Consider the following 25079-nt stretch of genomic DNA (forward strand, 5'->3'; position numbering starts at 1 on the left):
GCCACTCGCTGATCGCCATGGGACTTTGGTTGGTTTGTTTTTATTTTCTTTGGAAGACGCCTGTGCGTGGGTTTTTTTAATGTGTGGAGGTCAGTGCACAACTGAACAACACACAGTCTTCACAGATGAGGTTCCACTGGTGATGTAGTTTAACACAATGACCATGGCTTCTCAGTCTGTTGCAGCCTTCTTCCGCCTTCGCAGCCGTTGTAACATGTACCATGTTATCCTCCGCCTGCTCCGCCGTTGAGGTCTTTGGGTCTTCGGACTGTGCTTGGTCTGGGACCTCCCCCGCGGCCACTCCTGGGAGTGCACGACTCCAGTTGTTGTGCCCACAGGTTCATCGGAACACGCAAGCCCCCTCACCACGACAAGGTGACAGTCCATCGAGGGGGGGGGGGGTGTTCAAGAAGTGGGTGTACCATGTATTTACATTTTTCCCAGTACCTAAATTCCTTTTCCCAGACAAAACAGACATTCATGGCAAGCAGGAAGAGAAGGAGCCAGCCTCTTGTGCCACTTCACTTATCCTGCAGGTCTGACTCATCCTATGTACCATGAATAAGTGCTACACCCAGAAAAATGAAGGAAGGTACAGCAGGGGGTGGGGGGGGGAGAGAAATACAATTCACACAAGAAGAGGAGGAGAAACCAGATTCACTGGGTAAGTGACATTACAGGGGCACGTGAGGTTAGTTCCTCCTCTTCTTGTTTGTCACATATTTCCGTTCCATCTGATATCTCCCTGGTAAAGCAAACACTCACAGCATGTAGGAAGAAGAAAATAATCCAGGATCCACACTGTAAATGAAGTGGTATGAAGGACGGGATCCTCCTCCACTTTTCCTGGGACCATGGCAGGTAGCGTACCCATTCTAGAAACCACAGCAGTGGCATCCCATTCCTTATACACTTTCATGGGGAGGACAGCTGTATTCCTACCTAATGAGCAGATGCATCTAACAGATTTATTTTTCACATGTTAGTCAATCAAACAAGGTGAAACGGAAATTGATTTCCCATTTCTTAAAAACATGTTTAAGCTACCGATACTGTGTTCGTGCACTTATTAGGCACTATTTAATTATCTAACTTCTTAGGCACTATGTAATTATCTATTTAATTATCTAACTTCACCATTAGATAATTTTATACTCTAGTAATGCTTGTACAGGATGCCCACCTCAATGGGAATGCATTCTATATCATTTCAGTTACTTTAAGTGCAAAGAGAGTCAATAAAAAGTAAACTTATTGTTCTTTGTCATGTCCACAGGCCCATTTAATGCTTTTCTGACTGCTACATCCTTATAGGATGGGGTAGGAAGAAGGTTTCATATCTTTGAGATAGATAGATATAGATAGATACACGCACATAGGAGGAGGATAATAATAATAATAATAATCATCATCATCATCATCATCATCATCTTTATTTGTACCCCGTTCCATCTCCCTGATGTGGGCAAGCAGATAGTGACTACTGGATGGCATATGTTTTGTATCGGAAACTAGAGCTGATGTGGTTTATCCAATGCAATTTTCTGAATCAGCACCCCAAACAACCAAACCAAATCTAAAGTGGACCAAAACCAGATTCGTAACCCTTTTGGTAATAATATTGGAGATTGGTCCTTGGTCAAAGTGGCTCCTAGTCAAGTAGTGCCTGGTCAAAAAAGGTTGGGAACCACTGCTATAGATAGCCCTTGTGATATCCCTGGACATAATGTGTGCAATTGATTTTTCTAAATGATTGCTTTAAGTAAGTGGCCCAAACTGCAGCTTTTTGCATTTGCCCCAAGTCACTATGATGTACATACTTATGTTCTCTTAGTTATGAAGACATTCGTAAACTGTTTGAATTGGGTGTATGCACTTGTTCTTCTGAAAAGATGAAAACAGCATATAACAAGTTCCTAATTCTTTGCAATAATTTTAGTACAAATAGATCTAATAATAATTGGTTGCTGTTCCCCCAATATATCTTGCTCACATTAGAGCAGGGAGAAACATGTTGTAGTTCCCCAGTGCAACTCTGACCATTTCCTACTATTGATTTTCCTGGTACAATTTTTAAAAATAAAATGCTGGCAGCAGAAATTTTAAGCAATTGAGCACTGATACAAAAAAGACATGTTATTTGTTTTTACCAGTAATGTTGTCATAACTCCTGAAGTTCTTCTCAATGTGATCCCATTCTAATACCATGCAATTTTCCATGCTGGGTTGAGCAATGGCTACATACACATCATTTTTTGAGTGGAATGTGTCAACTGAAACGGACTCATAGGGTAAAATCTGATGAACCACAAAATCTGAAATCACATAGTTAATTGGGGAAAAAATACACATTACAATTCAACACAGCAGAAAACATGAAAGAAACTACACGGGTTCCTGGTTTCTTACTTACTCGCTTTGGTGTCAGTTTTTCTTTTTTTGGAGGGGAGCAATAGATGGTGTAAAAGTTTAGCACTTTCACCTTCATATTCCCATTTTTGTGATGTAAATCAGGGCTTCTTAAACTTTATCCACTTGCAAGCCCTTTTTACATCACCCAAGCAACACAGATATATAATATTGATATTAAAAAAAAACATTTACTGTTACTAAACCAGCATTTGCAAGGTTTGTAAACAGGCAGATTTTCCCTTTTAGGAAGTACAGCTGAGCATCTTCTGCAGAGTCGACTGTAAACATTGCACAACAAATTCATGTGAATGTCTAAAAACAGCCACTAGGTGGCATTCAGAAAACTTTTAGTGAAAATTTTAGGATCCCAACACTGAGCTGTTTAAGAAGCAGTGATTTAAATCACCCCTGCTTTGCATGAAACATACATTTCTGAGGAGCAGCAGTGAAATCTGCAAGCAAAAAAAAAAAAAAAGAACAGATGCCACCACCTCTTCTATCTTAAAAGTGTATTGTCAAAGGCTTTCATGACCTGAATCACTGGGTTGTTGTCGGTTTTTCAGGCTGCATGGCCATGTTCTAGAAGCATTCTCTCCTGACGTTTCGCCTGCATCTATGGCAGGCATCCTCAAAGGTTGTGAGGTCTGTTGGAAACTAGGAAAATTGGGTTTATATATCTGTGGAAACTCCTGGGTGGGTGGAAGAACTCTTGTCTGTTGGAGCTAGGTGTGAATGTTTCAATTGGCCACCTTGATTAGCATTTGATGGCCTAACAGGGGAACTTCAGACAAGAAACAATTAGGAACAGCTAATTACCTCTCAACAAAGGATTCTCCCAGGCAGTAACAAGCCACACCTAAAAACTGTCAGGCCATCAAATGCTAATCAAGGTGGCCAATTGAAGCATTCACACCTAGCTCCAACAGACAAGAGTTCTTTCTCCCAATCTGGACTTTCTACAGATATATAAGCCCAATTTTCCTAGTTTCCAACAGACTTCACAAGCTCTGAGGCTGCCTGCCACAGAAACAGGTCAAATGTCAGGGCAGAATGCTTCTAGAATATGGCCATACAGCCCAAAAAACCTACAACAACCCAATTTAAAAATGATTTCAACAATGTCTTCAATTGCACTCTCAAGCTCTACATCTTTCCTTCGGACTATATTGGGTAATTTTGAACTAATTTACTGAAGGTGCATGAGTGAATAGACATTCAGTTTATCCTGTGCTGTGTTAAGAACAAGGAAGGGAAGAAAAGCTAATAGAGAGAAGATTAAATGATATTTCCAATTTGTTCCAAACTGACAGAAGTCAGTGGCAAAGGAGGGCATCTCAGCAATTTGTTTCACGGCATGGACTCCAAAATATTCTACTTCATGCTGTCGGAAAAATCACATATCCATTCTAGAGGTAGGCAATAAGATTGTTCCCTCACTAATGGCATTGTTCTGCTTTCTCAGCACTTTCCATTTTCCCCCTGTTGTTGTTCTGATCAAGTAACAACTGTGAGATTGGAAAATCTCCAAGCTACCTTGCTTTATTGCATTTGTTACTGCAATGTCTAAAAAGCCTTCAAGCAAAGATTGGACAAGTTTTCAACCACCCAAACATGACAAAGCACTGTTTAATGCAGGGCCTCTTAACCTGAGGCGCAAGGAATCCCAGAGAGCCCATAAAGGCACTTACTTCAGAAATTGTGTTTAAGTACACTTTTCTGGAAAGAGTGGTCATAGCTCTATCATATTGTTGAAGCGGGGGGGGGGGGGCATAATTTGCCCTCTCCTCAAAGTTAAAAACCTCTGTTCTAATGTATCAAGGAAAGTGCCACCATTTTTCCTAGCATTTATACTGTGTTTTCCCTACATTCTCAGTAAAAATTTAAGCTGCAAAAATGAGTCAATATTATTGATATTACGGGCCGCTGTGGTGTAGCAGGTTAAATGGCTAAGATGCAGAACCTGCTGACCGGACGGTCAGCAGTTCAAATCTGCAGAACAGGGTGAGCTCCCATTGTTAGCTCCAGCTTCTGCCAACCTAGCAGTTCAAAAACATGCAAATGTGAGTAGATCAATTAGTACTGCTTTGGCAGGAAGGTAACATCGCTCCATACATTCATGCAAGCTTCATGATCTTGGAGGCGTCTACGACCAACGCTTGCTCTTCAGCTTAGAAATTGAGATGAGCACCATCCCTCAGAGTCAGAAACTGCTAGGTTGGCAGAAGCTGGGACTAACAATGGGAGCTCACTCCATCCTGCAGATTCAAACTGCGAACCTTCTGGTCAGTAAGTTCAGCAACTCAGCGGTTTAATTCATAGCACCACCATGGCTCCCTATGAATTAGTATGAGATAAATGTATAGATGAAGTGTAACTTGATGATAAAGTAGAAAAAATGGGATAGTAAGAGCTAATATACTGTAACTGTGAAAAAGCTAGTTGTAAGCCATATTTTTTCTACTTTGTTAGTGGTCATTTTTGTTATGTATGTTTTGCTTTGTATACTCAACTAAGTAGCTGTGTAGAATACTGACCAATATTTTTTAATAAACTGGCTCCCTCAGGAACATTTTTTTTATTAATCTGTTATCAACACACATGTAAATAATAATATGATAGCTGAAAATTGACAATAGGGGAATTGCTAAAATTCTATCAGAACAAAGGATTCTGGAAAGACATTATCAGGTACAAAAATGTTATCAGTATTTGGGTTTATACCTTCATCATTATTTCTATGTAGTAAAATATTCTTTCTAAAATACCTGTAGTGGTACATTCATCATCAAAACTTGAGACATCATTTAACATCTTGTCCTGAAATTCTTCTGGACTAACACACAGGACATCAGAAACAGAAGAATTGGTCATCTTTAACCACAAAAACAACCATTTGGCTCTGCAGTCACACTCAAACTTATTTCCCCTTAAATCTCTGAAAAGAAACACAGAACAAAACAAAAAAAAAACAGAACATGAATCAAGGTCTCAAGAATAAAAGGTTGTAATTGAGATAAAAGCCCAACATTTTCTTAAAGTTCTTTGAATAATTTAATTTGAAAAACAGTTGAACAATTGGGTTGTTGTAGGTTTTTTGGGCTGTATGGCCATGTTCTAGTAGCATTCTCTCCGCTACAAATTGTGTCCCTACATGCGTCCCACAGATAAGAAGGACGATATAGTACATGACAGAGTACCCCATTTGTTACTGTAATGGTTATATCAGTGGCAGCCTGCTGATGGCTTTCATATCAACGGGACAGCAAATCTTTTCTAAGTGCTGGATAACTTCAAAAGGAGCTCTCCAAGATGCAGAACCTATAGACTTCAGCACCTTGGACGGTTCCTTTAGCTTGCCTTCCTTCTGCTTCACCAAGGTGATTTTGCAGTTTCAGCACCTTGTAGGGTAGGTTATACACTGGAACCAAATGTAAATTTTGTCCTGCAGATTGACCTCACATTTTAGGCTGGATCCCCAATAAGTTGATGCCATGGAACAATGCGAGATGAGGAAATAAGGAATTCAGAAGTGGACAGTGACATACAAAACCTCAAGATACTAAATGATACATTGCTTGACTTAATGTATACTCACTTGTCTCTTACAGCTTGAAAACATTGCTTCCACTCATGAATGAGATTTCTCAAACTTTTTTCACAGGAAAGGCCAAATAAAACTGTCTTGAAGATGACAACAGTATGGATTCATAAGTCTTCAACTAATGCATTGTGCTATATACTACACTGGTGTTCAAATTTAACAATCAGACAAAATGAGGCATGATGATTAGTTGTAATAGCATGGAAATGGTTAATATTGTTTTTCCTGATGATTATCAGACTAGTGCTACAAGTGAAAGGACCAAAGAAAGAAGGAGGCATATCATAAGAGAGCCGGAGGTCACCCAAGAACATCACAGTAATGAAATAGGTTCACATATTTTTTTCTTTGAGTACAAGAAGGTTTTATTTGAGCCCTTAGTAATTAAAAGGAAAAAAAAAACAACCAACCATTGTGGTGATGTGATTTTGCCATCTGGAGCACATACATACTACACAATTGTAGCTTTTAACTCCCATAGTTCAATCTGAGGGAATTCTCGAATTTGCAGTTTTGCAGAGAGATATTTAGAATCCTCAAGCAGAGGGCTCTGCTGCCTCCCTAAAACTACAATTCCCAGGATGTCACCATGGAAGTTAAAATGGAATCATGTGGCTATTATTATATAACATGAAACAGCCCCATAAATACAACTTTCACAACTTATTATGGATACTGTATCAAGAATGTCAATATGGCAGTATGAAGATAACTAGATTGTTGTTATATCTGATGATCTATTAGTATCAGTAATATATATATATATATATATATATATATATATATATATATATCTGTTTTATGACTTCTCAGTACTTTTTTGCCAAACACTTACAGCCCAAGATGTAGCTGGTAGTTTCAAATCAATATATTTTCACTTCTGTTGTTGCTAGCCAAGCACAGCTTTCTGTCCTGCCCTCCCTCCCTCCCCAATATCGGTCATCCCTTCCTTCTCATTCTTTTGGCCTGTTCCTTCTTTCAGTATCCAATACTCTTCTCCTGGCTTGTTGCCATCCTGGCTCCTTGTTACCTAGTCTCATATTTCTACTTTTCTTTTTCTTGGCTTTGCCAAATGCTCTGGGTCTTGTTAAAAGAATCTAATGAAGCCAAAACCCTTTGTGACTCTAGCAAAAGGCAGGGTTGTCAAATGACCAGCAAAATCTCTGGTCTAGCCATTTTTGCTTCAGACTCCAGTTATTGTTCAAAAATCTGCCTGGTTTACCAGAATTATGTGAGCAAATTCGAGCACCCGCCTTTGCATTTACAGCACAAACCAGGCTTTCATCCTCAGCCTTAATATTGAGCTCAAACTTAGGGCACGGCTAATATTTCAAATATTTGGGGCTTGCTAATCTGAGAATGGGCTCCCCATTCTCCCCACACAGATTTGAATAGGTCCACATTCTCCAACTTGACTTCAAGTTGGTCTGATATCAAAATGGGGCTCATTCACTTTTTATAATACGTCATTATTATTTTTTTATTCTACCATGATTCCACTTTGTGGAATCTTAAGATTTGTAGTTTCATGAGCCATCTAGCATTTTCAGAAAGAGAATCATAGAGTTGGAAGAGACCTCATGAGCCATCCAGTTCAACCCCCTGCCAAGAAGCAGGAAAATTGCATTCAGAGTACTCCTGACAAATGACCATCCAGCCTCTATTTACAAGCTTCCAAAGAAGGAGCCTCCACCACACTCTGGGGCAGAGAGTTCCATTGCTGAACAGCTCTTAGTTAGGATGTTCTTCCTAATGTTCAGATGGAATCTCCTTTCCTTAATTTGAAGCCATTCTTCCACGCCCTAGTCTCCAGGGCAGCAGAAAACAAGCTTGCTCCCTCCTCCCTATGACTTCCCCTCACATCTTGATGCATGGCCCTCATCATGTCTCCTCTCAGCCTTCTCTTCTGCAGGCTAAACATGTCCAGTTTTTTAAGCCGTTCCTCATAGGGCTTGTCTCCAGATCCTTGATCATTTTAGTCACCCTCCTCTGGACACATTCCAGCTTGTCAACATCTCCCTTAAATTGCAGATTTGGACACAGAACTGGAGGACCTCAACAAACTACAAGAACCATCTCATATGAATCTTACCTTAATCATAATCAGCACCACATTGTCTTATTATATTGCAAAAAAAGAGGTATCAAACTATTATAGCTATGCAGTCTGAATTACTCATGAAAAGACATAGATTTCAAAATCCTTGAGAGAGATCTCTTCCTAAGCTAAAAATCTTGCTGTTTCCAGCTGAATGTAGCTTTTGGAACAGCTGCTCCCTCCTTCATGCACTCAAATTAATGCTTAAACAAGACTTTCGGATAGCTCTTACAGTGCAGAGTCGGGAAACATGGATATGACTCAGCACTGCATTCCTATACTCCTTACACTTTTCAAATCCATGGTTCTAAATCACGAAACATTTAGCATTCAGCTCTGTGTAGCTTTCCACTTGTTCCTAAAAATCCCAAAAGCAACCTTGAAGGCTGCAGTGAAATATGTTTTTTTGGGGGGGGGGAGGGGGGAATAAGGATATGAGACAAACTTAACTCTTTCACTTCCTGTAATTTTTCTCTAATGCATGCTTATTACTTAGTACATAATGACAACTAACATTACAATAGTGTCATAAAAGCAGAATCTCATATCAAATACATTGAAAGCAAGACATAAATAGACCAGATTTAAACTATTATCTGCCACACAGGGCAAGAAGCCCACCAGTTTTGTTTTGTTTTGAGGGTTGTTCAATGGATCCAGTTTGTCAACAGAAGACAATTACAGAAAAGGTCACCCAAACTTCACCAACCACAGTTTGTGTGCAGCCACTGAGACAGGGTTAATTCTTATCACCTTGCTTTGAGTTTCTCAGCAGAAAATAGGAAGGTTACAGACCTTACATGCACCCATTCTAATGTAGTTCATTCCAGACTACTAATGCCCATCAACATCTGATATACTTCAACTCATACGAATCTCATCCCGCAAGGGAAAAGATATGGGCACCACAGACCTCCTGATGGGAAGTCAAAGTCCCATTAGGCTCAGATTTATTTTGCCAGAATGTAAAATTATATCAGATTGTGAAATCCACGCTAGAATCCAACAATTTAAAATGGAATTGGTTCAAAAGCTTGAGATTACATTTGGAACAATACTGATGATTTTGTAATATATCTAAGGAACAAAAATTGGGTTTGTCATTTGTTGTGCTGCTCTTTTATGTTGTAGATCACCCACCAGAGGCTGATGGTTTAAGTGATGATTTAGAGAGGATTGTGAACTTTCCTGTGACACAAAGTGATGGGTTATCAAGTCTGGGAAATTCAAATCAGGGAAATGATGGTTCTGTCTGTCAGAAAGGGCAGGGCCTCGAGAGCATTCAGGGGAATCAGAAGTAGCAACAGCAGATAAGGAATTGAGTGAAGAGTTGAGTGGTAAGGAGGGTTCACATGGGAGACCTGTAGCTATGGAGATCAACAAAAGTCTAAGTTTACAATTCATAGCCAAAAATAGATTGCACCATTCAGAGAGATTACATGGGAAAGTTGTGAAGGAAATTCACAGGAAACTGAATGATTTCATGGGTGTCTATTAAACAGCAAGTTTTTTTTATCTTAAGGTCAGTTCAGGCAATGCTGCATTAGAGTGAGAAGCTAAGCCTGAGTTCTCTTGTTCCTGGTTTAAGATAAGCTTTTTTTTGGTTTTATATTTTATTATCAAAAAGCATTAGATGCAAAACTGAAAATACTATGGACATATGATGATGCAAGTACATCTCGAGTGTCTTTTCTGAAGATATCCAAATTATAAAACATCAAATCACAATTTACCTGACCCAGTTCAAGACAAACTTTGATTTTAGATTTAATATATCATGGAAGTTTTCTATGTTCCTGTCTATGTACTCCTGTACTAGTTATAACTTCTTGATTGTGGACTTATGCTGTATCTATGATTATTGTCTGTTCCTGGATTTTGTCACCTCTGGAACTTTATGAGCATTTGGATTATTGTTTGGTTATCACCTGTGGTGAAACCTTTTTGGATTGGGTTGTTGTAGGTTTTTTCGGGCTATATGGCCATGTTCTAAATGATTATATATCTTTATATACCTTTTTGGATTATATATCTTCCTTTCTTATTCCTGACTTTTTATATGCTTTCTGTATATTTTTACAAAAAACAGTTTGCTTATATTCCTGGACTCTTGTGTGGTGTAGTGGTCATAGATGTTTCCAGGCCTGGAGCGCAACATTTTACTTTTTATGAAAGTGGGTGAAATCAAGGGATAGAGTTTGTCACATCAAGAGAAATTAATTCATTTACCGGGCAATCTCATGCATGTACCCACTTCATTAAAAATAAGCCCCATTATATTCAATATGGCATATTGCTAACAAAATGCAAAATTAAGGATGTAACTTCTCCTATTTGTATAGGGAGCTGTTTGCTTCCATTCAGTCTTTGCTGCCTGAGAGTAAACCTATAAGTGTTCAGCACCTTGGAGAGGTCCTTCAAAGCCTGAATGAGGCCTTTACCACCCCATAGAAATGGGAGCCGACAACCCACATTGCTTCTGAATATAAGAATATGTATGCTGAGAAAAACTTAAATGTAATAGTACAGCATATATAGCCTGGATTGGGACCTTGTTTTCGCATTCCTGGTTCCTCCTGTGTGGTTAGGGCCTATGCTTTTCAGTTGGTAGTTTTAACTGTGGGCCATCACGTCTTGAGTAGTTAGGTAAAAAGAATTCAACATGCACATAATAATTATATACATTTATTTAGCAGAATGTCATTTGAACCCAAACTTTACACAAAGCATTAACTAACATAGACTGGATCAACACTGAATAGACCCACTGTCCCAATGATTTCATAAAACCTACCATGTGTGGGTCAAATTCTGTGAATATTATTACATATTTGTCATTACTATAGTCAGAATAATTGATTAAAAAACAACAACAAAGTAAAGGAAAATTTCCTACTGGGTCATCTATTTACAGGTGGAGCATTGAGTCATGTCTGCCAGAAAACTCATTTCAACAGATGCATTCATTTTAAATACCAGCTTAATTCAAATCTGCATTCCAAATTTGGGTTTTAAAACAGAAAAATAGGCTTACAAATAATAAACATGGTTTTACTTAGCTTTACTTACAATTCAATCAGAGAATCTAAATCACCGAAAACATCTCTTGGCAGAGCTTTAATCTGGTTATTGGCCAAAGACCTGGAAAAGTGAAGTTAGATGTTAAAATAGTTGGAGAGGTGATAATAACTAGATACAGCAAGATTCAGCTAATGTAATGTTCTGGCTGCCGCCCAGTTTTCAGTGTTGACAATGAATAATAGGATTATGACTGAAGCAAAACATCTATTTAAAGTTAATGAGAATCCAAAGTGGTTTGACTTAGTTCATAAAAAATAGTCACTACCATGAATAGTCCCAACCAGGCTCAACTACTGAATAGTGACTCAATTGTAAATCCCATTGATTCAATGGGTCTACTTTAGAGAGAAGACTAAAGAGACTTTGGACAGTGTTTTTGTTGTTTAGCATGACTTATAAATTGATTACCTGTCTTACAAAATGAACTATGAATATGCATATTTATTCAGTCCTCTGGGCCACCTGTACCTCACTGGAGCTTGGTTCAAGGTCAAAAATAACAAATCCTCCCTGTTTCCATCAGAAATTGGCTAGCAGAATGCTAAATAACAAACAGGCCCTACATAATTATCATACAGCCATTTCCCAAGATCAGAGTTATAGATCAAATTAGACAGAAGCTTGGCTTTTTTGAAAAGGCATTGAATAAACATTTAACATTAGGCAACCAAAGAACAGCTCTATCCTTTCTTTGACCATGAGCATTCGCTGCCCAAAGCAGCTGCCTCACTCTGCTTCATGGAAGGGCTGGCCCAGTGAAAATGTACAAACATAGAAGTAGAATCATAACATCATAGGTTGGAAGGGATCACAAGGGCCATCTAGTCCAACTCCTGCCATGCAGGACACCCCAAGAAATAGTAGTCACTCAATCTCTACTAAGACCTGTAGATTCTTTTTGCATGTACTGTTCCTAAGTCAAGACCATTCTATATTTGTGCATTTCATTTTTCCTGCCTTGCTGCAATATTTGCTGCATTTATCCTTGTTGAACTTCATTCTGTGGGTTTTTGCTCAACTCTTCAATTTACTGGAGTCATTTTAAATTTTGATCCTGTCCTCTATCTATCCCTCGATATTTGGTATCATTTGCAAATATAACAATTAGGCACCCTATTCTGACATCCAAATGATTAATAAATTGGTTGAACAACAATGGGTCCAGGACCCAACTCTGTGGCATCCCATTAATCAATTCAGGGTGAAGCGAACCATTTGTGAATACTCTTAGGGTTCGGTCCTTCAACTAGTTACAAATTCACCTAGCGATAGCATTGTTTAACCCATATTTGATTAGCTTGCCTGTAAAAATACAGAGGTCGGGCTTAGCACAGCAGGCTAAACAGCTGTGCTGCAGAAAAATTCTGCTGATCGGAAGGTTGGCAGTTCAAGCCTGTGTCAAGGTTGAGCACCCACCATTAGCCCCAGCTCACCTGCCCACCTAGCAGGTTGAAAGCAGATATGCAAGTAGATAAAATAGGTATCATTATTTAGCTGGGAGGTAATAAAAGTGCAGGAACCCCCAGTGGTGCAGTGGGTTAAACCATTGAGCTGCTGAACTTGCTGACCAAAAAGTCACCAGTTTGAATCTGGGAAGCAGGGTGAGCTCCTGCTGTTTATCCTCAGCTTCTGATAGCTAGCAGTTCGAAAACATGCAAATGTGAGTAGATCAATAGCTACCTCTCCAGTGGGAAGGTAACAGCGCTCCATGCAGTCATGTCAGCCACATGACCTTGGAGGTGTCTATGGACAATGCCAGCTCTTCGGCTTAGAAATGGAGATGAGCACCAAACCCCAGAGTCAGACATGACTGGACTTAATGTCAGGGGAAAACCTTTACCTTTAATAAAGTTGCATTTAAAAGGACATCAATTGGAAGAAAAGCTCCTTGGCATGGAAGATGGAACAACAGCACCCCCCCCCCCCCCCAATTGGCTGGAGTCGAGCACAGCCTCCAAGATTCTGGAAATAAGATGGGGAAAACTGCCTTTACCTCTGTTTGTGTTGTCTGTTCTTGTTAATTGTATAATCGGCATTGAATGTTTGCCGTATGTGTGTTCTGAGTCCCCTTCAGGGTGAGAAGGGTGGGGTATAAATACTGTAAATAATAATAAATAAATAGTGCAGATGTTCATAGGTGTTTTCAGTAAACATATAAGGAGTGCGAGGTGCTTGATCCACCTCCTTTGGTATTACTTTTGTAACTTCCTATGCATGATATCTGACATTGAAAGTCTCTTTTATCCATGGAGCTTCTCCACATAAGTTGGAACCACAGATTGCAGGAAGGATGGTGATGGAACCAGGGACATTGGGGGATAGAGCTAGCACGCTCCCTTCTTATCTACTTATTGCATGACTGAATACCATTCTCTAATTATCCCTACTCTTAATTGTGAGTAGCAAAAATATAATTTAATGACCATTAAAATTCATTTTGATTAGTCTTTCAGGACTTACAGGTGTGTCAGGTCTCGCAGGCCACGAAAAGCATTTCTTGAAATAGTCTCTACTTTGTTTCCTTCAATAAATCTATGTGGGAACAGTAAGAGGGTTACTATTTTTAGAGCATATTTTAAAAATAGAAAAAAGGCAGGAAGTTCAGGAAGATAAAAAGGCAAAATATATTAAAGAAAACCGAGGACTACAACGCGAACAAAATTATTCCTTTTTTAAAATGTAAGAGTCTGATGTGATTTGATTGACAACATGAAAGTTCTTCAACTGGGAGCCATCTCTTATGAGTAACAGAGGAGTCCTATGTGAGCTTCAGAGGTTCGGCTGCAAAATTGCTTCTTTACTTCTGATTTAAAAGTCACACTTTCACAAAGGGTATATGTTGCTGAAGTAAAGCCTTTCAGAGAGTCTCTCAATCAATATGGACTGCATGCCATTTTGGCCCAATGAATGCCTCCTACTTTCCCATGCAGCTTTAACCACAGTGTTGTAAATTAAATGCTTACTCTTTATTGGGGAGGGGGCGGGTATATGAGATTATATATTAAAGAGGTATTGGATGCAAAATAAATGACTGCAACAATATTGATTTGCCATAGACATTCATATGTAAGTCTAGAAAAATCTGAATTGATTCAACCATGGATCAATGTAAATACTATGCCTTACTTGTAAGTACTCTTGTTTTAAAAGGAATCAACCTAAATAGCACTGGCACTTTCCCCTTTTTGCAAAATCCATGGGTCATATCAAAATCCATAATGTGAGCTCCAAAACCTGCCCTCAACTTATACAAAAGGTCAATTTATGCATGAGTCTATATGGCACTTGTCATCTTTAAAACATTTATATTAGTCATCTTCTGAATTCAGGGTAGCAGCACCACACATAGACACTATTAAAAACCAGCCATATGCTATTCTAATAATATAATATAATATAATATAATATAATATAATATAATATAATATATATTGTATAAACATATAATATTTATAATATTATAATGTAATGCAATATAATACTACTAGTAGTAGTAGTAATAATAATAATAATAATATGATATTATAATTATATATTTATATTACATGTAATATTACTAATAATATTACAATATAATTGGTATAGCATAATATAGCAATATTTAAAACTGATATTGTACCATGCTAATAATATAATATATTGTATGTATATATACCTTGTAAGCCGCTCTGAGTCCCCTTCGGGGTGAGAAGTGCGGCATATAAATGTCGTAAATAAATAAATAAATAAATAAATGTAAGCCACGATCCTAAACTAATCATTACAATGTCCTATTGCCAGGAGCCATGGTGGTGCAATGGGCTGAACTGCTGACCTGAAAGTTGGCTGAACTGCTGATCTAAATGTTAGCAGTTCAAATCTGCGAGACAGGGTGAGCTCCTGTTTGTCAGTTCCAGCTCCTGCCAATGTAGCAGTTTGAAAATAGGCAAATGTGAGTAGATAAATAGGTACTGCTTCAGTGGGAAAAGGCAAAGAGATGTTCCAAGCAATCTTGCTGGACACACAACCAGGAGGTGACAACGAAGCCTCCTCGGCTTGAAAATGGAGAAAAGCACCTCTCCAGAGCCAGAGATGAGCACCGCCTCCAGAAGCCAGAAATGAAAGGAGAAGCCTCTGCCTTTGTGTTTGTGTGTCTCATTGTATATGATTGTAAAGGCATTGAATGTTTGCCTATGTATCTAATCTGCTCTGAGTCCCCTAGGGGAGAAGCGTGGAATATAAATGAAATGTGTTGTTGTTGTTGTTTTATGAACTATTTTAAATCAGTAGCATTTAAAATTATGTATTTATTTAAATGGGTTGTTGTAGGTTTTTTCGGGCTATATGGCCATGTTCTAGAGGCATTCTCTCATTCTCTAGAACATGGCCATATAGCCCGAAAAAACCTACAACAACCCAGTGATTCCGGCCATGAAAGCTTTCGACAATGTATTAATTTAAATGTTTATCCCCAGCTTTTCTAATATAACTCATATAATCATTAAAAGTACTTTTAAACACCCTTCAAATTATTAAAATAAACTCTAGGTTGATTTTAGGGGTAGGATAAACTAAGACTGATGAAGACAGAACTTTTAAAAATGACATTCTGTGATGTTCAAACACTGGAAGAGTTTTACATCAAGATTAGGATCAGGAGCTATTTGGAGGCTCCAATGCTAGTTGGATGATGACTCGGCTCTGGGTTGTCTCAATTGTAAATGAGTTAGCCAGGGTGCTGAACTTTATCAAAGATTCAGCAACTTGATAGTGTATCTTAAGTTTGAAATAAAACCCATCGTGGATTCATCACTACATTGACATTGATTTAAAGTGCAATCAAAACATCACTACACAGAAGCCATCTAGAGAGTGTCTCCGATGACACCAGAACCTAAAAAGCCACAGAAGTGAAGATGGTGAGGGACAACACAGTACGGAGATTCATGACAGCTCAGAATGCCTTTTCTTCTTTTTCTTATATTATGGCGCAGTATGATTAAGGGTTGGAGATGTTTCTGTCATCCATATTTGCTCCTTTCAATGGTCAATTTTTAATTATGAATTTTAAACTCATGCCTTGCATTTACTGTATTTTAATCTTTGTTTTGAGTATGTTAATATATGTATTTTACATCATGCTTTATAATTATGCGTTTTTAACTGTCGGGCCTCACCTCGAGGAGAGGCAGGAAAGAAATCAGAATAATAATAATAATAATTATTATTATTATTATTATTATTATTCCTATTGCACAGAAGGAAGAGGCATTGATCAGAATGCAAAAAAAACTCATAAGAGGATTCAGAAAAAACAATAATGTTAATGGTCAAATTGTTCACTTTTTAGAAGGAATTCTTTATTTAACTTATTATCATTGAGCTTTGCAGTATGATCACTGACATTGTTCAAAAGATTTAAGTGTTCTCTAATTGGATCCAAGTATAAGACATCATAGCTGGAATGAGAACATTAATTTAGTGCCAGTACTTAATCATCAACACATTGGCAGGGATCCAGAGTGCTACTTCAGGCATCGTCACAGGTATGAACATGCTCAAGATATATAGAGAGAGAGATAGAGATAGAGATAGAGATAGAGATAGAGATAGAGATAGAGATAGAGATAGAGATATAGCAGCAGATATCACCCTACAGGACGCTATGGTACCATCTGCTTTTGAACCCACCCACCCTATTTTGAAAGAAGTTTCTCAAAACCTTCCTTAAGTTATGGAACAAATTCTGTCATTCTTTGGAAGTCTGCCCTTTACTTTTATGGGTGAGAAATGCTAGCTATTTTGTCTTTTTCTGCATGGTTAATTCTTCCTAGTATGGAAAAAGACAGAAAAAATCTGGTGAAAGAACAGGAGGTTTAGGAATTGAATAAGATTATGTTTCTGGTAGGGTGGTTGCAGGTTCAAAGCTTCATCTGGAAATACCCCGATGTTTTAAATCATGATAGAATATCAAATACATTTTGCAAGTGATGTGCACTTTCTCCAGTTCTGTAGAAAATGTGAAAGGCATTAAGAGCCGAAGGTCATATTGTAAGTCACACGAGGAGGGATAAACATGAGCTTGACTGCACGACTTTCTACTTGAAGCTGCAAATCTTTGTGAAATCTTCTAATGTTTCTCTAGCGAAGGCATTATTTCATGGAAAATACCACTTGTTCCTAATTTGCACATCACAACTTGCAGTGGAGCGTAACAATGTAAATATGTCCTTCACACACCGACTTGGCCACATGAGTTACAACATGGATTGAGAAAAAGAATACAGATTGCTCAGTGGCAAGAGAATGAGTAGTTTTTCCAGTAGATTGCCAGAGAAGGTTCATTTCAGAAGGGTTTTAATTGATTTATCCACCAAGGTTTAACATTTACACAAATGATTAGCCACTGCCAGAAGGGACAGAGAATTTCATCTATGCTGATAATCGTGCCATCACCACTCAAGCAGAGTGCTTTGAAATGGTTGAACAGAAGCTCTCCAAAGCTTTCGCTGCTCTTACTGCCTATTACAGGGAAATAAACAGCTGATTCCTAATCCTTCTAAAATGCAGGTGTGTGTGTTTCACCTTAAGAACAGACAAGCATCTCGGGCTCTAGGGATTACCTGGGAAGGAATCCCAGGGAAGGAACACTGCAACACACCAAAATACCTGGGAGTTACTCTGGACCATGCTCTGACTGACTTACAAGAAGAACTGCTTGACTATCAAGCAAAAAGTGGGCGCTAGAAATAATATCATACAAAAGCTGACTGGCATAACCTGGGGATCACAACCAGTTACAGTGAAGATTCTGCCCCTGTGCTTTGTTTCTCTGCTGCTGAATACCCATGCTCAGTGTGGAACACCTCTCACCATGCTAAAACAGTGAATGTGGCTCTTAATGAGACACGTCACATTATTACAGGATGTCTACTGGTGAAATTATACTGTTTAGGTGGCATTACACCACCTGGCATCAGTCAAAAAGTAACAGCCAGTAATGAAAGTTGTAAGGCAGTGACATCTCTGGATCATCCTCTGTTCGGATATCAGCCAGCAAACCAACACCTTAAATCAAGAAATAGCTTTCTAAGTCATTGTTTATTTGTTCAGTTGCTTCTGACTCTTCATGACCTCACGGAACAGTTCACGCCAGACTCCCTGTCAGCCATCGCCACCCCCAGCTCCTTCGAGGTCAAGCCATTCACTTCAAGAATACCATCAATCCATCTTGCCCTTGATTGGCCCCTCTTCCTTTTTCCTTCCATTCTCCCCAGCATCATTATCTTCTCCAAGCTTTCCTGTCTTCCCATTATATGACCAAAGTATTTCATATTTACCTCTAATATTACTTTCTAAGATCTACAGAGATACTCGCATGTACACCTCAGCAAGCAACAGTCCAAAGTGGCAGGTGAAAAGCTGGAACTTCAATCAGTGGCTGATGCCAGATGAGAAACTACCTCCTGGACACACAGAAGACTGAGTAACTTGGAAGGCGCTGAACAGACTACACTCTGGTACCATGAGGAACAGAGCCAATCTTCAGAAACAGGGCTACAAAGTGGAGTCCACAATATGCGAGTGTGGAGAAAAGCAAATCACAGACCACCTATGACAATACAACCTGAGCCCTGCCACATGCTCAATGGAGGACCTTCTCACAGTGACACCAGAGGCCAGCTTCTGCTTAAAGGACATTTAGTATAATGCCAGGTTTTTCACTTTATTTGTGTTTTTACATTATAACTGTACCCTCAACTCACTTCTGACACAATAAATAGAATAAATAAATAATTTAAAAGTAGACTTACAGGTACTCTAAATGGAAAAGACCACCAAAGGCATCATCCCGTATAATCGTAAATGAGTTAGAATTCATCAATCTAAAAAATGAAAACAAATATTAAAAGGAGAAATATGCAAAACATGTTAACAATCCATTTATGGGACTCTAAGGGAATTGAGAATATTTATTTATTTATTTTAAAATATATATATTATGCCCTTCTCACCCCGAAGGGGACTCAGGGTGGAGCACAACATACAAACGGCAAACATTCAATTCTGGGACATGAATTCATTATATGCATACATAAACATTAAAAACATTTGCTTCGGTATTAAAATACACTGTTTAAAACCGTCTTGATCATCTGCATCTAATCTAATTGGCCTGGTAAGGTTTCCTATCACTGGCTTTCATGGCTGGAATCACTGGGTTGTTGTAGGTTTTTCAAGCTATATGGCCATATTCTAGAAGCATTCTCTCCTGATGTTCTGCCTGCATCTATGACAAGCAAGCATCCTCAGAGGTTGTGAGGTCCTATCACTGCTTTATTACATTGGTGAATTGAGTGATAAGTGGAAAACTCTTCTGCCACAAATCATGCATTCTTTAGGTCAGGGGTCCTCAAAGTTTTTAAACAGAGGGCCAGGTCACAATCCCTCAAACTGTTGGAGGGCCGAATTATAATTTGAAAAAACCATGAATGAATTCCTATGCACACTGCACATATCTTACTTGTAGTGCAAAAACACTTAAAATTGTTCTTCATTTTAATTATTGTATTGTTTTTAACAAATATAAACTTATTAGTATTTCAGTGGGAAGTGTGGACCTGCTTTTGGCTGATGAGATAGGGTTGTTGTTGTGGTGGTGGTGGTTGTTGCTGTGTGCTTTCAAGTCATTTCAGACTTAGGCTGACCCTGAGCGAGGGCCGGGTAAATGACCTTGGAGGGCCGTATCTGACCCCCAGGCCTTAGTTTGAGGACCCCTGGTTTAGGTATTTGGAGAGAGGCATCCAAAGTTCTGTAATGTCACCTTATGTTTAATAGTTGGAGATGATGGCAAAAAGTGTGCAATTCTTTGAGTTTTTCAGACATGCACATGGCAGAGGGAGAAGTTTTAATAATCTTCCAATGATGTCAGATGTAAGTGAAGAGGGGAGAAGATGAAAGCGGAACAATAAATAACTGTCAGGGCTGATAACCAAGGATGTGTATCTCTGTTGTTGTTTTTCCATTGGAGAAAATAACAGCTGGATAATGGATGATGTACAGTATTAAACTGAATGCCAGTGCTCACGATGTACTGACAATGGTGTTTTCTTCAGCAATAATAGTTATATTTATTTTCTGATAATTTACTTTAGAATGTGACTTAGGGCAAATTCTTATGTCTCTCTCAGCAAGAAACAACTGCAGAAATGTGAATGGGGACTTGTGGTATTGAAGCAATATGTTTGCAGAGAAGGAGGTGAGCACATCCCTTATCAGATGAGATTCTGAAGAAGAAAATCCCCAGATGAGCTCTAATCACATTGGTCAGATTAAACTGTCCAGTTAATAATGAGTTCATAACTAGCCAATGAAACACAGCAGGTTCAGAAGAAGAAAGGAAGCAAACTAATTTAATCAAACCAGGTTTCGAGCAACATTTACATAGTAATATGGCAGGAAAAAAATCAAGAGGGCAACAATTACTAAGAGTGAACATATCAATGTAAAGTACAATCAATTGTAATTGTCATGGTGGTGACAGAACTGCAAAGAGCTCCTGGACATCCTTAAGCATCATTTCTGATATTCGAAAGATACCACAAAACTTGGAGAAAGGCGGGAATGACTCCCCTCACCTCTCTGAGTTGGACAAGTATGCATAAAAATGGTAGCAATGGAAACCAAAGATGGCAAGGAGCACCCCAACAGCAACAAGGCCACCAAGTGACAGGACCATCCCTCTGCCCCCAAGGCATAGAAGTTCCTGATCAGTACCAGCCCATACACATAACTGGAAGTGCTTTGGAGCATTTCCCTGAAGTTCCAGAGCATTTCCCAACTTTGGCTTACATGGGGCAAAACTCTATTAAATAGACTTGACTTGAAGGCAAGAAGGCTGATGCAGCATGTTGGTGCCACAAGACTAATTGTCACCTGCTCATGTAGATATCCCCAGGGACTACCCATTCATTACATCAACTTCCCAACTGACACTTCTTCCTTGCTCCACCAAGCTAAACCATCAAATCACTGAGTTCTAATCAGGATCAGATACTATCTGCTGCTTTTACAGTATTTAATAATAATCTTTGATGGATAGGTTAGCTGGAAGATTGGGATTGATAATTCTTCTATCCATTTCTTAAATTCTGTTCATCGGCGAGGTCAAGTTAAGAAGCAGCACAAGAGACAGGCAGAAATATTGCCTTTTTTCCAAGTCTGTCTTTTTCTTGATTGATCACAGCTCCTTTCCCCTCAGTGCAGACATCACATTCAAAAGATCAGGAGACACTTTCAGTGGGATTAAAAAAATGGATTTTTTTGTGGTTCCCATGTCATTCAGATGGTGAGCCTATTTTGAAGATCGGCATATTGGATAGTTCCTAGAGACACTGCTATTCGTTGCTGGCATCATGTTAATGAGTTATGATCCCATGAGTCCAAATTTCGCTACTGTAAGTCACTTTTTGGTCATTGCAGATGCTGGACATCTCTACCAACCATGCAATAGCAATCATCCCAAATTATATTTTCTTTGCTCAGTACCACAATACTGTCATTTCCTAGCCAGCTGAGAATGGGAGGTTGAAGGAGAGAAAACATATTCAGGTATAGCAGTGTTGGCCATGAACAGAATGCGGCAAACCCACAAAACAACAATACTTTTATTGGGCCAACTAAAAAGCAGAAAATACACAATGCCACTTTTGAAGATCCATTGACTGCATTGATATCACTCTAAACAATCTCAACAGACAACAGACATCACCCCTGAGATAAAACCTAGGCCTGTGACTCTCCTGTATGATTGTTAACATTTTTTTTCTTGTTGAAGAAGCCAGTGAAGCTTCAAAAGCTTGCATAGTATATTTTGTACTTTTTAGTTGGGCCAATAAAGATGTCACTGCTTTGTGGGAGAAAAACAGAAAATAACTCAGATATTTTCCTATCATGGTTAGTGATAAGAATCCCAAGACATCCTAAGGAAGGTGGGGAATGGGAGCATGTTCCTTTTGAAATCCCAGTGACGATTACTAGCTGTGGGAAAATAACTGAACCTTTCTATGACATTCCCTTGCTCTTCACTGGCCAGGAAATGACCATGTTAGGAAGAACTGCAATAGAGAAAAAGTCGGGGGGGGGGGGCAGGGACTTGAAATGGAGACATATTGTAGTTACGTAGGGATAACAGTGGAACAGTGAAAATATGGTTAATTTAGGATTAAACACCTTGGATAACTCCTAGATGCACTGTTCTTGGCATCTGATGACTTCCATGTCAATGGGACAGTGAACCGACACTTTGGATACCTTCTTTAAATACTAACAGAAGCCTGGAATGCATTCACAGCTTTATTGACAAGGGGATCATCCCCTGCCATTGGATCCTCCTCTTCCCCATTAAGAAAACCCTTTAAAGTAGTGGCTGGACCATCTAATCTTAGAAAGTCATGCAGTTCTCCATAATGTTTTCTCTAAGTGCAACATTTTACTTTTCTTCATAAAAACACATGCCCAAAGAAACATCCATGCAGGAGGAAATAAATAAATTCACAAACACTTCTCTCAGTCACTGTTGGTCCTATCCATTAAGAATCAGCCTTACTTCTTCCCTCTGCACAATCTACTTAATCTAGCATGCTCAAGAGGAAACGCCTAGACTTTAGAAAACGAAGGAATAGCCTTGATTCTTGTGATGGAGTATCAAAAAAAATATGACAGATTGCTTGCAAACTAGTGGCTATACAGTCATGTATTTATACCACTGTCAAGCATTTATTGAGCTTGACCCTGTCAGTTCTGCTGACTCAGGATCTCGTACTCTAACTTATGTGCCATAGTTTAGAAGACATAGAAAGCTGAGTGAAACAATCAATGCAATTTAATAACAGTGGAAAATATTAGAAGGAATCTCCCATATAATGATTTATATGGAAGATGCTCTAAATTATGGCTAGGATAGATCAATCAAGGTCTGCTCTGGACAGTCCTGAATAGCACAATAGCAAGATGTGAAGGCATAGAAGATGTAAGGAATGGGGCTAGAGCCCACAATCCTGCTCATGCCACAGTGAACTATAGATTAGGAAGGACGACTTCTATCAATGTTGAGGCTGTCTGAAGGGTTACAGAGAGCTGTAATCCAAGAAACCCAAAGCTCTGCACTCTGTCAACAGCTGTGCAATTCATTGTATCATCTAGCAGTTTGCTGTACTGTTCCTAGTGGAAGCATTTTGCAGAAGGAGCACTAGAGATAACTTGATTTCTAAACCATGGGCCATGAGGCTAGATCACCAGTTCATATCTATTGGTTGTTGAAAATGGGGAAGAAATGGAAATGAATCAGTACCACTGAGTCTGGTCAAATCTACTAAGGTGCTGATTATGTTTAGGATAATAGAGCTCAGCACCCTGGATAGCTCCCTTGAAATATAGCCTAAAATCCTCCAGCCAATTGACTTGGAAGCTATTATATACCACTGTATAAACCAGGCATCCTCACACTGAGGTTCTCCAGCCATTTAAGCCTCCAACCTGGCCTGTAGTGAAGGGGGGGGGGGTTAGGGGTTCAACCCCCCCCCCCGAAATGTTTCAGAGTTTTTTTAAAAAAAACCTTGTTTACTCATGAATTTTAACTGGTTAACCAAATCCCCATGCTAAGTCTATGAGATGCAAAAAATTAAGAGTCCCTTCAGAACTGCAAGCACTATCTTAAGCAAATATTGACAATTTATTCACACTGTCATTACTTGCAGCAATAGCCGATGTAGTGAAGCAACCAAGTTGGGGGTGTGTATGTTGAATGCTCTCATTAAGGAGGCCAGACTTGGTGGAGGTGGTTGACAGGGGTGGAGCTGCAGACTATTGAAGGCTGCTCTGCCCCCTGCTGTGCTCTTTGCTTCAGCGTGAGCTAGGAGGCAGGTTTCAACCCCCCCCCCCATGAAATTTTCAACCCCCCCCCCCCCCGAAAATGTCAACCCCTCCCAAAAATTTCAACCCCTCCCAAAAAAGTTTTCTGGCTACGGCCCTGCCTCCAACTCCCAGAATTTAAGAACATTGAAGAAGCTAGCTAGGGCTTCTGGGAGTTGGAGGCCCAAACAGCTGGAGGACCACAGTTTGAGACATAAATAGTGATGTCAGAAGAGGCCCAGAGAACCATAACTCTGTGGACAATGCTGGGAAATGGCAGTGGAGAAGTTCAGACAGATCAAGACAATTTAGGAACTTTTTCAAGGTAAATCAAAAAGAAAACAAAGGATAAATTGGGTCAAAGGTGTAACAGAGGTGTTGCTATGATGGTGCAAAACATTTGGTGCTGATCGCAGTGGTGACCGATGATGTACTCCTCCTTGAGATTTTTTGACAACATGACACTGCAGCTGGAACAGTATTTCTTCTAAATTTTGTAGCAGAAGACTTGAAAAAGAATGTCCCAAACCATGGATGACTGTATGATGCATCCATTCATCATATATTCCAACATCTATCACAGAAGTTGCTTTATTAGCCAATATCAATGAAAGTGCATTTCTGCTAGTGGAGATACAACTGAAGAAGGTTTAACTTTCCTTTCCTCTATAACTCTTTGCCGTTTTAGTTGGAAATCTATCATGGCAAGAAGTTGGCTTTGACTGCAATGCAATTATAGAATCATAGAAGCATAGAGTTAGAAGAGAACCCGTGGGCTATCCAGTCCAACTCCCTGCCAAGAAGCAGGAATATTGCATTCAAAGTACCCCCGACAGATGACCATCCAAATTCTCAGTCTTCTCCAGAATGTAAGAAAGTAAAAAAATCATATTCTATTTTGGAGGCTTTTAAACAGAGACTGGATGGCCATCTGTCGGGATTACTTTGAATACAATTTTCCTGCTTCTTTGGCAGGAGGTTGGACTGGATGGCCCA

General features: G+C 39.2%; 1 protein-coding gene across 1 annotated transcript in view; it reads right to left on the minus strand.

Moving 5' to 3' along the window:
• Positions 1 to 25079, minus strand: part of LGI2 (leucine rich repeat LGI family member 2) — a 41339-nt gene that overhangs the window by 10029 nt on the left and 6231 nt on the right. Inside the window, exons 3-7 of the mRNA XM_060777872.2 lie at positions 18986 to 19057; positions 13653 to 13724; positions 11181 to 11252; positions 5178 to 5347; positions 2151 to 2315 (exon numbers count right to left, since the gene is read on the minus strand). Coding sequence (XP_060633855.1) covers positions 2151 to 2315; positions 5178 to 5347; positions 11181 to 11252; positions 13653 to 13724; positions 18986 to 19057 — 551 coding nt within the window. The remainder of the gene's footprint in view (positions 1 to 2150; positions 2316 to 5177; positions 5348 to 11180; positions 11253 to 13652; positions 13725 to 18985; positions 19058 to 25079) is intronic.

Source organism: Anolis sagrei, chromosome 5, assembly GCF_037176765.1.
Source record: "Anolis sagrei isolate rAnoSag1 chromosome 5, rAnoSag1.mat, whole genome shotgun sequence".
NCBI classification, from domain to species: domain Eukaryota; kingdom Metazoa; phylum Chordata; class Lepidosauria; order Squamata; family Dactyloidae; genus Anolis; species Anolis sagrei.